This window comes from Chrysemys picta, chromosome 2, assembly GCF_011386835.1.
Source record: "Chrysemys picta bellii isolate R12L10 chromosome 2, ASM1138683v2, whole genome shotgun sequence".
NCBI lineage: Eukaryota > Metazoa > Chordata > Testudines > Emydidae > Chrysemys > Chrysemys picta.
In genome coordinates, this window is record NC_088792.1 from 10,961,844 (window position 1) to 10,978,815 (window position 16,972).

Consider the following 16,972-nt stretch of genomic DNA (forward strand, 5'->3'; position numbering starts at 1 on the left):
GTGACAATCCGACCCTTCTTTTTTGTAGATGCTTGTGGCCTCACGTGTGCTTCACCCACAAAAGTCACCTGTGATAACTCAGAACACCCCTCCCCCCCGCTTAACCCAGGCACTGAAACAGGAACCAGCACCAAAAATAGTGTTTTTTTTAAACAATGGTCGATTTTTTTGATCATTAGGGACTCCGTTAATTAAGGGCTTTGGTCTCAGTCTATAGCGTCTCAGTGATTCTAGTGAAGTGAACCTTAAAGTGCTAGCGTGAGATTTGAAAGGAAATTGGCAACCACACTATGTCCTCCTCTCCACCCCCGCTTCACTTTGTTGGGTTTGTCCTTCTCACATTATTTATGGGATCTCTCTCTCTCTTCTCTTTCCTTCTCCTGACAAACACAGACGGTGCCAGTGGGTATATTACTGTTATTCAGGAAATCAGCAGTGGTGTTATTAGAACCATAGGGTTAGACGGGACCGCAAGGATCATCTAGTCTAACCCCCTGCCAAGATGCAGGTTTTGTTGTATCTAACAAACCCTGCTTGATCAAATCAAATGTGTTGCGTGCAGGATTTGTTGTGTGTGATATTCCATGCCAGAGACCCCTGCAAGGCAGCTGGGACTTTCTTGGTCTAGCCTGAAGGAGGGGGGACATTCTGAGGGGCAAAATTATCACCTCCGCTGAACCTGTTCTATTCAGGGTGTCATATCAGGTTCAACACACTCACACAGGCACCCTCCACCGAGTGCAGATACAGCCAAATGTGTCCATTAAGCATGGAAGGGGGAAGTGAAGGCAAGACAGTGCAACCCCCTCCTTCCGGAGTCAACGGGAGCTGTTTGCTCGGTATTGCACAGGGTTTGGGGGTTCAGAGCAGATCGGGGCAGCTCAACACAGCATCATCTTGGGGAAATGGCTGCTCCGTATTTGCAGTGGATTTCTGCTGCATGCTAATGCTGCTCACGGCAACGGTGACTCTCCAGCCATAGCTGCTCCCCATCCGATTTGCGGAGAAGGGCAGGGCAGCAAGGACAGGCCGGCCAATGAGAGCGTGGCTGTAGAGTGAGGCGAGGTGGGGAGTATAATCTGAGAAACTGCCCAGTACAAATGGCTCTACGGGGTTGGGGAGACAGGAGTTACTGCAGCCCTTGAAAAGGGGCAGCTTTCTTCCCCCTTTGCCAGTGAGCTGGAAATCTCTACACCTCTCAATCACTTGCTAATGGGGTGGGGGGAGGGGGAAGTATCCAGAGCAGGGCCTGTGCGCCACACCAGACCCAAGATCCAAGTTTGCCAAACAAGTGGGCATGGGAGGGTCTCACTCCTCCTTACTCAGTTGAGTAAAACGAGGGCAGAGTATAGCTCATTGATTTCACGGAGCTAGATTCTTGCTAGTTTTAAAGTACGGTCAGATAATTTTTAAACGATAACATGTATTTTTCCCTGCATCCGCCCAGACTTCACAATGACCAAAGAGATTTGGCTCCGAATTCACTCACGGGTGGGGAGAACGTGAACGTGAAGTGTTCAAACCCAGTGACCATTTCAGAAGATGAGAGAACACGTGAAAACAAGAGCCCACTAGAATACTAAAGGGCCCAACCCTTATGTCCTTATTCAGTTTTAACTCAACGCTGAACTCGTCTATATGGACAGATAATGGGCGGTAATCTACAGCCTGACACACAGACACTCCCACTGTAGTGCGTTTTGACCTATTCCTGTTTCAAAGTGGAGTAGGCCACAGTGCGTGGGCCGCATGGCAGGCTAGTGAGCTGTAGCTTTACATCCCAGATTGCCGCGCACTAACTGTCCATATAGACAAGCCCCCTGGCAGAGTCCAAACTCAGTCATCCAAGTCAGTTCGGCCTGGGCAAAGGACAAGTAAACACTGAGGAAAAGTTCTGAGATTGTTTTTCTTTTTAAACAAAATCTAACTCTGGGACCGAAGGTACACCTCTACCCCGATATAATGTGACCCGATATAACAGGAATTTGGATATAACGTGGTAAAGCAGTGCTCCGGGGGGGAGGGGCTGCGCACTCAGGTGGATCAAAGCAAGTTCGAGATAACGCGGTTTCACCTATAATGCGGTAAGATTTTTTGGCTCCCGAGGACAGCGTTATATCGAGGTAGAGGTGTAGCTCCCACTATCCTTTTAAGACCCGGGTAAAGGCTAAATGAAAGCAGTTTGGGCCAGCTTTACAAAGGTAAAGCTCCTAAGTGTGTGAGGCACCTAACTCCCATGGGCTTTCAGTCAGAGTCAGGCACCTAACTCACTTAGGGTGCTTTTGAAAATCCCACTGGCCCTATCTTCATCTTCAGGTGCCCAAACCCTTTGTACACCTGGCTCTTAGATGATGATCCTGCATTAAGTCAATGGGTGTTTGACTATTATTGACTTCAATGCATAATCTTTTTGGATGTTGACCTGCTTTTCTAGTTTCAATGTAATTAAGTATTCAGGGTGCTGATCAAGTGAGTCACCTGTATCTTGTCAGGTGTCTCTCCTTATTTAGCACTCAGCTTCTGCACACAGTCTATAATCTCCTGTTCTGCAGGGAGCTACAGAAACATTTGCTTTAGTGAACACAAGCCATCCCCTACGCTACACTGTTCTAAAAATTAAAGGGCAGGTTTCTTTATAGTTTCTTGAGTAAGACCTTACTGAAGGAGGGAGGGATAGCTCAGTGATTTGCGCATTGGCCTGCTAAACCCAATCCTTCAATTGAGTTCAATCCTTCCGGGAGACACTTAGGAATCTGGGGCAAAAATCAGTACTTGGTCCTGCTAGTGAAGGCAGGGGTTTGGACTCAATGACCTTTCAGGGTCCCTTCCAGTTCTATGAGATAGTTTAAAAAATATATATATGGAAATATACCTAACAGAAATACCTGTTCACATTCTTAAAATATAAGATCAGAAGGTGCATTCTTCACAGTTGGGCTGTGTATAGGTTGCCTTCCTTTGCAAAGAGGAATGGCTGGCTGGAGTGAACCAACTAGTCTTTCTGGAACTCAAAAAGTTGAAGAGTAACTATCAACCCTTGACTGCATGTAAATCTGCATAGCTCCATTGTCTTCTAGCTGGGGATCTAGTCCTCTATCTATATCTATTTGCCTTTCTGTCTCCATCTAACTTGGATGTCTAGCCTGCCAATTGCCATAGCATCTAGGTGCCACATTAAAAAAGCTGATCGAAGTCCTGCTCTTTTAAAAAACAACCCAAAATTTCAGCTCAATTCGTCTCCCACGTTATTGGCTCTGGTGATTGGGTTTTACGCAGTGGGTTCGAGAAAGAGAGAGAAAAAGACAAGAAGAAAGTGTGTAGGGTTGAATGCTGATGTGGGGGGTGGCTATAAGAACTTAAGGAACAGAGATTTGATACTAGAGGGGTCTTCAATCTAGCAGACAGAGGTATAACAAGCTCCAATGGCTGGAAGTTGAGCTCAGCAAACTCAGAATGGAAGTATTTAACAGTGAGGGTAATTAGCCACTGGAACAATTTGCCAAGGAGTGTGGCAGTGTGGTGAATTCTCTAACCCTGGCAATTTTAAAACAAAGATTGGATGTTCTTCTGAAACAGAATGTTCGTCGGCAACCTTTCAGAAGTGGTGTGCCGAGACTTCATTTATTCACTCTAATTTAAGGTTTTGCGTGCCAGTAATACATTTTAACATTTTTAGAAAGTCTCTTTCTATAAGTCTATAATATATAACTCAACTATTATTGTATGTAAAGTAAATAAGGTTTTTAAAATGTTTAAGAAGCTTCATTTAAAATTAAATTAAAATGCAGAGCCTACTGGTCCGGTGGCCAGGACCCGGGCAGCTCGCGTGCCACCTTTGGCACGCGTGCCATAGGTTGCCTACCCCTGTTCTACACTCTAGTTCAAAGAGAAATTAACTCAGGGAAGTTCTCTGGCCTGTGTTATACAGGAGGCCAGACTAGATGATCACAATGGTCACCTTCAGGTGTTAGAGTCAGATTCAGCAAGGTGCTTGAGCATATGTGTAACCCACACACCCCCTGGGTGTGGTGTTTTGTCCCATCTGGTGGCACCGAGACACGAGCGAGAGAGCGAGAGCGAGCGAGATCTCTCAAATGAGTCTACTCTACAGCTGTAGCTAACAGCCAGCTGGTTTTTAGCTCATGCGGTAGAGGGTCATGCACTAAGCTCTAGAGGTCCCCGGTTCAATCTTGCCCACCCACGACTGGGGGCTGTTGGTGTTACATATGCACATCTTCAAACATGTGACTGTCACCACTGAGACAACTCAGAGGCTTCAAATTACATGCATGCTTAAATAACTTGAAAAATGAGGGCCTAGGAGAAAAAAGCATGTTTATTTGCAGCTTCTAAAGAGACTAGAATTTGAATAGCTTAGGAAATAAGTTGTGGGTATACACAGCCATTGTTCATAGATTTCAGGGCCAGAAGGGACCACTGTGGTCACCTGTTCTGACCTCCTGTATAACAAGGCCCATAGGATTCCCCTCCCCTCAAGTAATTTCTAGATCAGATCTTTAGATTTCTTCACTGAACCCAAAATGCCTGAAGAAAGCAAGCCGCCCGCGTTGCTAGTTCTTCCTCTGGGAAACCCAGCTGAGAATCCCTGGACAGTAAAGCCCGCTACTAAAGGTCAAGCCTCCTGTTTCTATGCGTGCCAGGAGAGTTCATCACCGTTCTGTTTAGTGACGTGCTTAATTGCTTGGGCCGGCTGGCAAGGAAGAAACATTTGTAAAGCTTTTCATGACTGAATCTCCTTCACGCAGGACAAAGGATCTACGCTCCTTTACACAAGCCCTGCAAGCCATGGTCAATTTAGCCTGCTACATTTACTTATGACAACAAGCCTTGTTTGCCAAGTCATGAGTGCACTGGGGTGCGTCGAGCTGGGAATACTTTTCTCTTCCCCGCCCTCCAAAATTCTTTTAACCTTAGCAACGGCGATTGTCACGCAGGGAAAAGACCAACAAACCAGCGCCCCAGCAGCTTAGTGACAACGCACATGGAAAGCCATTTGCCTCTCGACGCTGGTTTTCTTAACTTGCTGGTTCGACTAGATGAGAAGCTTTGCAACTTGGTTAATGCTGTCATTTTGAGGTTTCCCACTGTTGGCTAAATAACCAACACAACCCCATTGCAGCAAACCAAATGGGCTTTTAAAAAATGACATACGCACCTAAAGGGTCATTCATGCTTCTTGCAGCATTCGGATTTGTATATGCTGGGGCTAGTGGGCCCTAAAGATTTCCTGTTTTCATGGGTGTCACTTTAGTAATCCCCGGGGATTGAACCTTCAGAGCTAGGATCTACACTTGAGTAGGGTGACCAGATGTCCCATTTTTAAAGGGACAGTCCATTTTTTGGGGACTTTTTCTTATATAGGCGCCTATAACCCCACCCCCATCCCGTTTTTTCATAGTTGCTATCTGGTCACCCTAATCTTGAGACATAGGACTAAGGCCCAGAGCCCTCAAGGTATTTAGGCACCTAAATGCCATTGAAATCAACAGGAATTAGGCATCTAATTACTTTTGAGGATTGGAGCCTAATTCCGACTCAGGTAACGTGCTGAACAGTGAGTTGCCCTGGGAGTCGGGTCTGCTGACTACAGGGCTTTGGAGGGGCAAATTTACTTTAAAACAGGAATTAAAAATAGTTTTCTTTCCCACTTTTTTCCCCAGGAATCAGAGTTTACAACTGGGTGAACAGTGGGAAAATACATTCACCAAATCCAAATCCCCCCGTCCATCCAATAGTACTTGTGCCCCTTTTGATCTGATTCTCCACAAGTGCTCAGGTGGTCATAGGAACGTTTGGAAAGAAGTTTTTATCTGTGCGAGTGAGTGGCTATTTGTGTCTGAACTTTCTTGCTGGGGGTTGCACAAGAAGTGGTGGCAGGATGGGTGCAGAATTTGCAACAGGAAGGGGCAGTCCAGTACAGCAGGAAGAGTTATGCTCCACATGTCTTTATAATATTGGTGGAGCATCCAGCCATTCACAATGTGCTGAGCATTGAATTTACTCTGAAAAAACACTGCTGGGGATAAACCACCCAACAGCAACAGCCAAGGGATTCATAGAGTCATAGAATATCTGGGTTGGAAGGAACCTCACGGGGGTCATCTAGTCCAAACCCCTGCTCAAAGCAGGACCAATTCCCAACTGAATCATCCCAGCCAGGGCTTTGTCAAGCCTGACCTTAAAAACCTCTAAGGAAGGAGATTCCACCTCCTCCCTAGGTAACCCATTCCAGTGCTTCACCACCCTCCTAGTGAAAAAGTTTTTCCTAATATCCAACCTAAACCTCCCCCACTGCAACTTGAGACCATTACTCCTTGTTCTGTCATCAGGTACTCCTGAGAACAGTCTAGATCCATCCTCTTTGGAACCCCCTTTCAGGTAGTTGAAAGCAGCTATCAAATCCCCCCTCATTCTTCTCATCTGCAGACTAAACAATCCCAGTTCCCTCAGCCTCTCCTCATAAGTCATGTGCTCCAGCCCCCTAATCATTTTTGTTGCCCTCTGCTGGACTCTTTCCAATTTTTCCACATCCTTCTTGTAGTGTGGGGCCTAAAACTGGACACAGTACTCCAGATGAGGCCTCACCAATGTCGAACAGAGGGGAATGATCACATCCCTCGATCTGCTGGCAATGCCCCTACTTATACAGCCCAAAATGCCGTTAGCCTTCTTGGCAACAAGGGCACACTGTTGACTCATATCCAGCTTCTCGTCCACTGTAACCCCTAGGTCCCTTTCTGCAGAACTACTTCCTAGCCATTCGGTCCCTAGTCTGTAAGAGTGAATGGGATTCAGTGAATTGCGGTGAAAAGTCGCACTAGCAGGTGGAATGGTCTTCTCTCTTGGTCCATTCACATTTGTGAAGGGGCCGAGCTAAGAGCTCAGCAGGCTAACGTCCTTCCGTTAGCTACAGAATGGTTATCGGAGGGGTAGCTGCGGTGGAAGCTTTCCCCCAACGGGCCTCAGTCATGACCTAGAGAGAACCCTCCTAGGGGTGAGAGGTTCGTTCAAGCTCCATGGCTCATTGACTTCTTGACTTCTTTTCCAATTAACCTTGGCAGCTATTTGTGACACAAGACTCTGGCCAGTTATTTGTTACTGTTGATATATCACTCTAATCATTCACGGTGCTTTACAATAAACCCCCCACCCTGAAGAGCGTGGAGCGCAGAGGCAGAAATGGGTAACAACCCAGAGAACAAACAGACAGCACCGCGTGGTCATGACATCCGTAATGAGTCATGGAACAGATGGGTCTCAGGGTGGTCTGGGAGGAAGCTTGCTCGGCAAATATTAATTGGGAGGCTGTTCCAAGCATGAAGGGGACCGTGTGAAAGAAGGCATGGAGCTAGGTTGGACAATGGAGGCAGTGGGGGGTGGAACAGGACAAGAGTTCATTTTCATGGTCACAGAGTCAGAGAGTTTAAGGCCAGAAGGGACCCCTAGATTTATATCACAGGCCACCAACACCACACAGCAACCACACACTAAACCCAGCAATGGAAATGAGACCAAAGGAAATGAGACCTACAGAAGACTAGACTATTAAATGCCACAGGCGGAGAATAGGAGGTGCTTTCCTCTGCTCTGGGGAGGTTGGCCAGTAAACTATTTTTCAGTAGCCTGATTTTGCAAAATATAGAAAATTCCAAACTCTTCTCATCATTTATCACCCCTGCTTCATCATCGCAGCGGAGAGACCCAGGCACTGACAATTAAAAAGTAACATCTGCTGAGTGAAGAATTTCTGTCGTGACCTCTTCCTCAGCGTTAGGCTGAAGCCGGCAGGTTTTTGCTTCCTTTCCAATACAGCGCGATAACAACTAAAAGCTTCCCCCCAGTATTTCCCTGCCTGCCTTTCTGTGTTCATTCTTTTGTTCCCCGCTTAAGGGAGCCGAACCAAACCAGCTGAACCAAACATCAACTGGTCGCCGCTACTTACTGAACTCGTAGAGCAGTGGTCAGACTCGCCGCTCTCAAAGAGGATGACGTCCTTTATGAAGACTGCAATGGCTCTCATGATGAAAGACATGAAGAGATGCATGTGGATGTAATTTCGAGTGCAGTGCAGTTTTCTGTTGTGGGGCGGGAGAGAAAGAGAAATAGCATTTTTAAACATCAGGACTTCATCTCAATACATTATTCTTCTGGCCGGAATATGTTGGGAAAAACTTCTGCTTTATCCAGAATATTTTCTGATTTCAGTGTTTTGCCAAAAAGTTGACAGCTCTAGCCAAAATTCATAAATATTTGCATACTTTATACAGCGACGTGGATTATATATTAACTTTAAAAGATATAAGTTAGGGTAACTGACATTAAGAGCAACACTGGGTTTATTCCATCCCATAGGCTTTAGCAGATTCTGAAGATCTATCTGGATCAAGGAACTCTGGGGTTTTCAAGTGACATTTCCCAACAATTAAAAGCAACAGGCCTACTATCCTGAAGATGGGCAAGTTTTACAGCCCTAAACAACATAATGGATCTGATTCTCAGTTACTCTGTCCCTGCGCTGGGGACAGAGATGAAGTGAGTGTGGGGCAAAGGTGGTTCTCTGTATACTGGAGCCATGAAGGTATCTGTCCAGCCCAGGTGTAAGTTACACCAGCCTCGGGGCTGCTTCTTACAGATCCTTGTAGGCTCTAGTGCAGTGTGGTGTGGCCGCATCCACAATCCACCCCCAAAGCAGGGGGCTGGGAGCAGAGGTGGTGTAGAGCCCCATACCAGTTCTGTGCTTGTCAGGGAGACATTGTGAGTGGCGGTATTCTCCGGGGGTTATTTCTGCTTGCTTTAACGTCCCTTTGTGCTACCACAGTTGCATAAACAGGTCTTAGTTTAACTAAGAAGCAGGCCTAATCAGCCAACCTTAAACAACCCTCTTAAGGAACATCTGTTAAGATCGGATGGCTGGCTGCAAGGCATACCTTGCCATACACTTCTGTCATATACTGGTCTTCTAGTTCTGCGCAAGGTCAACTGGAGTCAATGGACACACTACTCTGGAGCATTAAAATATCTCATTCCATACAAGGCGTCTCTTAGCTTGTGGAATACTCTCCCTAGGGAAATGGTGGAAGCCCCGTTGCTTGGTACAAGATTGGGGAAAAGCATTAGAACTAGATACCCTTCTGCATTGGCTTTAGGGGATGGACTAGAGAATCTAGCAAGTCTTTTCCATCTCCAGGTTGTTTGGTTCTCCGCTACTCTCTCCATTCCGTAAAGCATGGCGGACATCACACACCTCTAAGATCTCTACCCATTTTCCTAAGGGAAACAGCTGCAAATCAGAGACCAATACTGGCCCTCGGGCTTCCAAAAGCCTTGAGTCATCCACGGTCGGCATATTGCACCATCACCATAATATTGTATGGTTGCTCTATATCCAGCGCTTAAAGTAGATCGGAAAACGCTGGAGGACAGGTCTGCCTGTTTCTATGGCACAGGTGGCACTCTGCTTAACTGAGCTATGTGGAGCACAGGACACCCCAAAATGTGTGACCGCGTCCTTCTTGGAGCTACTTCAACCATATTTGTCTCTCCATTGCCACCAGCCGCCTCGCTCTTGAAAGGGGTTGCTGGGCGTTCCAAATGCAAGGCACTCTCAGCCTGTAGCCAAGAATCTGCTGAGGTCCTTGGAATTAAACAATCTGTTTCCCCACCCCTGCACGTTCCCTTCCCCTCCACGCCCAGGTTCTCACCTGAAGAGGCACAAAATGATCATAGCAGCAGTGAGAGCAATGAGAGATAAACTATGTCCAATGGTGTAACCGGTCTTCACTGTGCCATAGAATGTCGTCTGCCAACATAGAGAAAAGAGGCAATGATTAGGTCTTTGAGGAGCCATCAAAGATTCCTCCTTAATAAATATTTCATACAATATCACTCACTAATTCCTAGCTCACCATGGTAAAAACACCCGTTTCAGGTGTAAAATGGCAGAAGGCATGATCTAAAACCCATTGAAACAAATGGAAACAATCCCATTGATCCCAAGAGGTCTTGGATCAGGTCCTAATTATGCAGTGATTTTACAAGGAAAAGGGCCCTACAGGGTGCAGTGTTATTTATTTAACCATAGAAGTGGCTACATGGTGATATTAATGCAGAAGAAGAATGCTTTACACTCAGTAATACAGGGCATTGGCAACAGATCACTTTGGTTTATCCACTAACACAGGGTGTGAGATGGTTTCATTTAATCAATGCAGACTGGGGATAGAGCTGGGATGAAAATGGGTTTTATTTCTACAGAAAAAAAATGACTTTTGGGCAAAAAATAAAAACCCAGAATATGTTGGCTGAAAACACAAATATTTTGATTCAGAAATGCTTGTGTGGTGCTTCATGGGAGTTGTAGTTTGGTTGCTTCATGTTTCTAGTCTCCTCTATAGGCTGGGCTCCCCAATTGGACTACATGTTCCATGATGCACCACAGTCTCCCCTCCTGGTGAGGGGAGGTGGCACATCCTGGGAGTCTCTAAGCCTGGTGCATAATGGAAGATGTAGTCCAGGTGAGGAGGTATGTCGGCATTCTCGCCCCCAACTCTACAGATCGGGAAACCAAGACAGAGTTAACATGATCTATCCCAGGCCACAGAAGGAATTGGGAACTTGGCTGAGTCCTGTGCTTGTGTCACTAAACCATTACTCAGACTAAAAGAGAAAGGGATTATGTTCTGTTAATTAGGAAATGTGCTAGGGATTGCACATCAGGACTCCTGGGTTCTGACTCTAGCTCTGCCATTGACTCTCTGTTTAATGTCAGGCAATTTGTTTAATCTCTCCATGTCTCCAGTTCCTTGGGAACACCACCACTTATATCACAGGGGGGATTAATTAGTGTGGACCAGATTCTGATCTCTATTACGCCAGGGTAATTACAGAGATAACTACATTGACTTCAACTGAGTAACTTCCACATTTACCCCAGTGTAACTGAGATCAGAATGAGTCCACTGATGTTTGTAAAGAACATTGAGGACATCAGATGAAATGTGATATAACACAGTATTGGTAGTATTAACTCTATGAGTAGCGTTGCTCCCAAAATGCATTCAGCAACTGTAACGATTCTGTAGAACACCAGAGGACTGATTTGCTCTACATTTGTAGGCCACATTTACACTCACATTAAATGCACTTACAGATTGCACACTTAGGCCCCTATCTAATAGTGAGTGTGATTAATCACTGGAACCATTCACCAAAGGTTATGGTGGATTCTCCATCATTGGCAATTTTTAGATCAAGACTGGATTTTTTTTTTAAATAGATGTTCTGGTTCAAAAGGAATTATTCTGGGGAAGTTTTATGGCCTGTGTGATACGGGAGGTCAGACTAGATTATCATAATGGCCCCTTCTAGCTTTGGAATCTTTGAATCTAGCCATATAAGAACAGAAGAACGGCCATACTGGGTCAGATCAAAGGTCCATCTAGCTCAGTATCCTGTCTTCCGACAGGGGCTTTAGAGGGAATGAACAGAACATAGATGAAGTGATCTATCCCATGTTACTCATACGTGCACAAAACTGGGAGTTTGCACATACCCATCCAAATAATGAATGCAAAATGGGCCAGCGTTTGCAAATGCAAACATTTTGAAAAATCAGACCACAGATATATGGCTATACAGCCATAGGGATCAGAAGTACACCACTTTGATGCTCGTACATTCCACATTCTGTGGGCTGCCAGAGTTCAGGAACAAAGTCTTCCAAAAAGTGCTTATGCATATTTCATACTTTTCATGTTGTTTTTGAGTTGTGCTTAGTAGACATAAAAAATTCAGGAGACGTTTCAAACCTGGATGACTATCACCCTAGGGTGGAGCTCATGTCTCACTAGCTGATACACTCTGTCTTCCTCCCTCTTTCCAATCCTCCCTCTCCCTACCCCCAAAAATGATAGCCAACTCAACAAATCACTTCTATTCATCTTCACAGTTGAGTAACGTACCGCATGTTAGTGCCTAAGCCACATTTTGGCTCAAGCGGCATCACAAAGCGGTGTGAGTCAAAAGAAAATAATTAAGAGAGAATTAAAAGAACACAATGTGTGTTCTCTTGGTAACAAGGCATTTATGCAATTCCGCAATCCATTGGGTCTTCAAAGCTGGTAACAGGAATTCCCAAAATCCCCTTGTGCTCAGAACACAAACTAGAGTTCTTAGAGGAGGCCCTTTGCATTCCTGAGCCGTAACAATGGGTTTCAAAACTTGGAGCCCGGGCCTTAAGTTTTGATCTTAGAAACAAGACACTTGAAGAGGTGAAGCTCTGGCTGGCCTCTTCAATAGGGCACTGATGTTCTTTGTGCAAGTCTCCTTTAACATTTTCTGTCTGATTTGGCCGTTATTAAGGCTGGCTAAGCCCTCTTGAGATTTTCCATGTAATCACTTGATTGTCTCTGTAATGTGGGAGTACTGGGAGAGACTTAGGAGAAGTATGGGCTGGATACAAGTGTCTGTCAATACAGAGATACTTTTATTACCAAGCCTCTTGTTGCCTAGCACTCACTTATGCTGACGCAGGCAGTAATGCAGGGAAACACATGCACACAGTGGAGCTGTGTTTATGTGAGACAATAGCATGGATCCAGTCCCCTCTCATGTTTTGCTAGTGCAGCCTACCGGCTGACTCCAAGGCTAAGATTTTCAAAGTTGACTAGGGGATTTAGCCACACAGCTCCCATGAATTTCAATTGGAGTTAGGCGGCTAAATCTCCTAGTCATCTTTGAAAACCTCAATCCAGGTCTCCCTGTATAGGCTGGCTATGACTGGTTTATTCCAGTGAGGGACCAAGCTCAACCCTTTGGCTAAATGCTGCACATGGAAGTCTGCTATACATTATGTGACCACCCCCACTTTTAATACAGAGGGGTGGCATGTAGAGACCATATGTCCCAACGTATAATGTCCAATGCTCCATCTTGTTCTGTTACCAATATAATTTCTATGTAATATATATATACATATACATATATACAAGCACACACACATTGGTATTAATATCTATACCATTAATTACTCACACAGAAACACTCCTAAACACTTGACAGTTTTCTTAGAAAACTGAATAATGTTACTTGAGTACTTGCTATGCCCTAGGTATTCCCTACAGCTTTCGAGATTCTTAGCTTTATCAGCATCGCTCCACTGATGTCATAGATTCATAGATTCAAGGACTGGAAGGGACCTCGAGAGGTCATCAAGTCCAGTCCCCTGCCCTCATGGCAGGTCCAAATACTGTCTAGACCATCCCTGATGGTCAATAGACTTGTGCCGATGTACACCTTCAGCAGACCCTGTAACTATAGGACATTTAGGTAATACTGCAAATACTGAGGTCACCGTATCTACTAAACGAAGGTAAAGCTGGCAAATGGACTCTGTCTACAGGGCGACCGTAGTTTGCCAAATACTTTAGGGGGAAAGACATTATGGCTCAAAATGTTCAAACGTGGATATCTACAGTGAGGCAGCTATATCTATAAATAGTCAGATGCCTGATTTCCAGAGGTGCGGAGTACCTGCAACTCCCACTGAAGTCAATGGGATTTTGCAGGTGCTCAACATCTGGCTCTTTGGTGTCAACGCTGACTAGCAGGAATGCTTGAGCTCTATTTCCAGGTGATCTCGGTCAGAAGGACAGCGACCTTCTTGTTAGACCTTGAGGATCAGGGGGTGAAAGGGAAAAATGAGGTGAAGCAGTCAAGAGAGTCCTCTATGCACCCCTGAGGAAATAGCCATATTGAATTCGACTCATCAGGGCTTTACAGACCTCTTCTATTGGAGTGCTGTTGGTATCGTACCCACAAGCTGCTGCATAGGGGGCAGGATACATGTCTGCCCAGCCTTGGCTTGTGCAGTTCCTGGTCACATTACCTAGAAGGAAAAGAGCAGGATGATTACACAATGAGCACGCTGATTTGATGTTCAAAAAACCAGGCATCACTTGCAAATTTAAATTCCAGATCATGAATTTTACAACACTCGGGGCCAAATCCCGACCTCCTTAGTTACTATTTAGTACTGGTATTATAATAGCACCTGTAGACCGGGCCCCATTGTGTGCGGCACTGTACAGACACATAGTTTGCGACAGTCCCTGCCCCGGGAGTGTGTCTATATCTAAACAGACAAGAGAAGCATTATTGTTCCCATTTTACAGGTGGGGAGCTAAAGGAAGAGAACTATGAAATCACATGCCCAAGATGACAGCTATGCAAGAGATTTGTGGCATTGCACCCAGATTCCCCGTGTCCCTTCCAGGGCCTTACCCCCACACCCAGTCTTTCTGTGCTACTCAAGCAAAAGCCGTGGAAGTCAATGGGAGTGTTGTTTGAGTGAGGACTAAGGACCTCTGATTTGGCTGTAGGAAAACAACAGATGTCCACAGGTTGTCCCGCATGCTTTAACCTGTGTTCTGGAGGGGTAAGAATTCTTGGACACTGTAGCGCTGGCAAATCAACTAACCTGTGTATGACCCATAAAAACTTAACAAGAGGCCTTGCAGTTGTAATCAAGACAATCCACTTATGTATGGGTATCAAAGATATGCTAATTAAGCTAGCAAACCCCAACTCATTCACTTTGTATTGATAAGAAGCAAGGAATAATTGCTAAGTGTATTTGTCTGTGTTTACCTATATCCTGTTAGAAGTTTACCAAGCTAATCAAATTAGCTTTTAGATGCTAAATCCTTTTCATGTCTTAATTGCCTTCACATCATGTACGCAACTGTGTTCAGTTAATCTTAAGATCAAAGATGTGAGACACCGCAGGAAATTAATAATATTACTTATATTGTCTTCAACTTATTGATCCTGTTATAATGAAGGATTGGCTAATTGTCTTATATAAGTGAGTGCAACTAGTTTACCTGTGTATGCACAGGAGATAGAAGATTAACTTCAAAGCAAGGGTCGTAGTTTAACAATGAAGGGCCACAAACTACCTGCAGTGCCTATTCTTCCTTGGAGGAAAGCCTTGCTATGACAAGTTCTTGTCAGCCTGCTAGGAAGCTATAAATACTGAACCTTGGGCACGATCCTGCATCTCTAGTCTGCTGAACTTTAAAGAGGGAAAGTTTAAGCTGAGGGACTGAGATCTTCCAAGCAGTTACTTGGAATGCCTTAGAAAAGGCATGGAAAGACTCTAGCAAACTACATCTAAGTTGCCTTTGGATTCTAACCTTTTGGGATGTTTCCAGAGACTTTTGCAAGCCATTAGACTCACCCATCACCACTGGACTCACCCATCACCACTTGTAATGGATATAATCTTTTAACCATTTAACAATGCCCTTCTTTTATTAATAAAACTTTAGATAGTTTACTAGGGATTGTCTGGCAGTGTGATATTTGGGTAAGATTTGAAATATATATTGACCAGGGGGTAAGTGTCTGATCCTTTAGGAATGGTAGAACCTCACATCCGGTGAACTGAGTTTTCAGTAACCTCTCACTATATTAGACCAGTTTGTCTGGATAGGAACCAAGGGCTGGAATGCCTAAAGGTTTCTTGTTAACCAGTGTGGTGCTACAGAAGTTCTTTGTTACTGGTTGGTGAATCTAATTATAGAATAAACCCCCAGTTTTGGGGGATTGTCTGCCCCATTTCTTGCTGTCTGCCTGAGTGTGGCATTCTCAGGGTGGTCCATCCCAGGCATCCGGTCACAGCCATGTATAAGCAAGTCATGTGTTAGGTAATTTTTTGAGCTGGAAGAACGGGTTCAGGAAACATAAAAGCCACCCTTTCCAACCTTCACCCAAACTAGACAAAACTCAGGGTGATCTTTGTTAGAGGTTCAAAATGTCTACTTAGCTCACACCTCTGTACTCCTGGGTCCAGCTGGGACTGACCACAGGAGTGCCCAATGTATCCCAAGGAAAACTGCTCTCATAGTATTTCTTGCCTCACTAGCATTTCTTGCTTTCAGATACCTAAAGCCTGTTCTACCAGGACTTCTAGCCCAGATCTGCAGACCAAAGAGATTAACCTGTTTTGAATAAACATCTGAACCTTTGGGCGTTTAACAACTGCATCAAATCCCGAATGTCAGGTCCTGACTCAGAAAGCACGGAACATCCTCAACTCACAAATTCCCTTGCAGAACCGTCACATCGACTGAGCACAGCGGAGCAAATTATTCGTTGTCAATACTATTTGTGGAAAGGTAGCCTTTTTTCCCGTTTCTGAAGTATTCACAAACTTCTGCGGCGATATCTGCTACTCACGAGTAACAATCAAATAAGTGATTCTTATTTATTATTCACATTGTGCTAGCACCCAGAGATCTGTGATGCACTCGTGCAGATCTGAAACTGTTGTTCCCTAGCACGCTGCAGTAGCTGCATGCAGATTGCATACCACAAAGCGTTTTCCCTGTCCTACCATCTAGAAGTCAAGCCATGTCTGCACTTTCATTACTTCTTATAGGGGTTTAAATTACAACCGTAACATTTCACTTGGAGGTGAAAAACCCATGCTCAGTGGAACCATGGCAATCAGTATGCAATGCTCTCTCTCTCCCTCTGAATGACATGTATATTTCACTGTTTCTTCATATGTGCAGTGTGGTCATAGATTCTATCATCTGAATTACTCGGTCTTGTATTTCCTGCTAAAGGCAATCCCCTCCATTTAGAGTGTTTTTCGGTGGTTTCAATTTCTTGTTTCTTATCTGATTAGCTGAAGCAACTGATGCTTATTTTGTTCTGTGGTTTGCTTGGGTCATTTCCCCACATCTTTGAGTTTCTAATTTCTTGTTCATTTGTTAGTCTTCAGTACCATTGAACAGTAACACCTGGCTCTCAGACAACGCTTCCCATCAAAAGGATCTTAGAGCACTTTACTGAGAAATCTTTTTTCCATTTTAACAGAGAGGGAAACTGAGGCAGAGTAACACTATCTAGCACAATGGAGCTGCAAGCTAAGATGAGGCCTTTA

The 16,972-nt window shown here is 44.8% G+C and overlaps 1 protein-coding gene across 3 annotated transcripts in view; it reads right to left on the reverse strand.

The window, feature by feature from the left end:
• The window catches only part of VIPR1 (vasoactive intestinal peptide receptor 1), a 175,046-nt gene that overhangs the window by 39,404 nt on the left and 118,670 nt on the right, over positions 1 to 16,972 (reverse strand). For all 3 annotated transcript variants that reach the window (XM_065582638.1, XM_065582637.1, XM_065582636.1), the window contains exons 4-6: positions 13,803 to 13,906; positions 9,723 to 9,820; positions 7,964 to 8,096 (exon numbers count right to left, since the gene is read on the reverse strand). In XM_065582638.1, the coding sequence (XP_065438710.1) occupies positions 7,964 to 8,096; positions 9,723 to 9,820; positions 13,803 to 13,906 (335 nt within the window). The remainder of the gene's footprint in view (positions 1 to 7,963; positions 8,097 to 9,722; positions 9,821 to 13,802; positions 13,907 to 16,972) is intronic.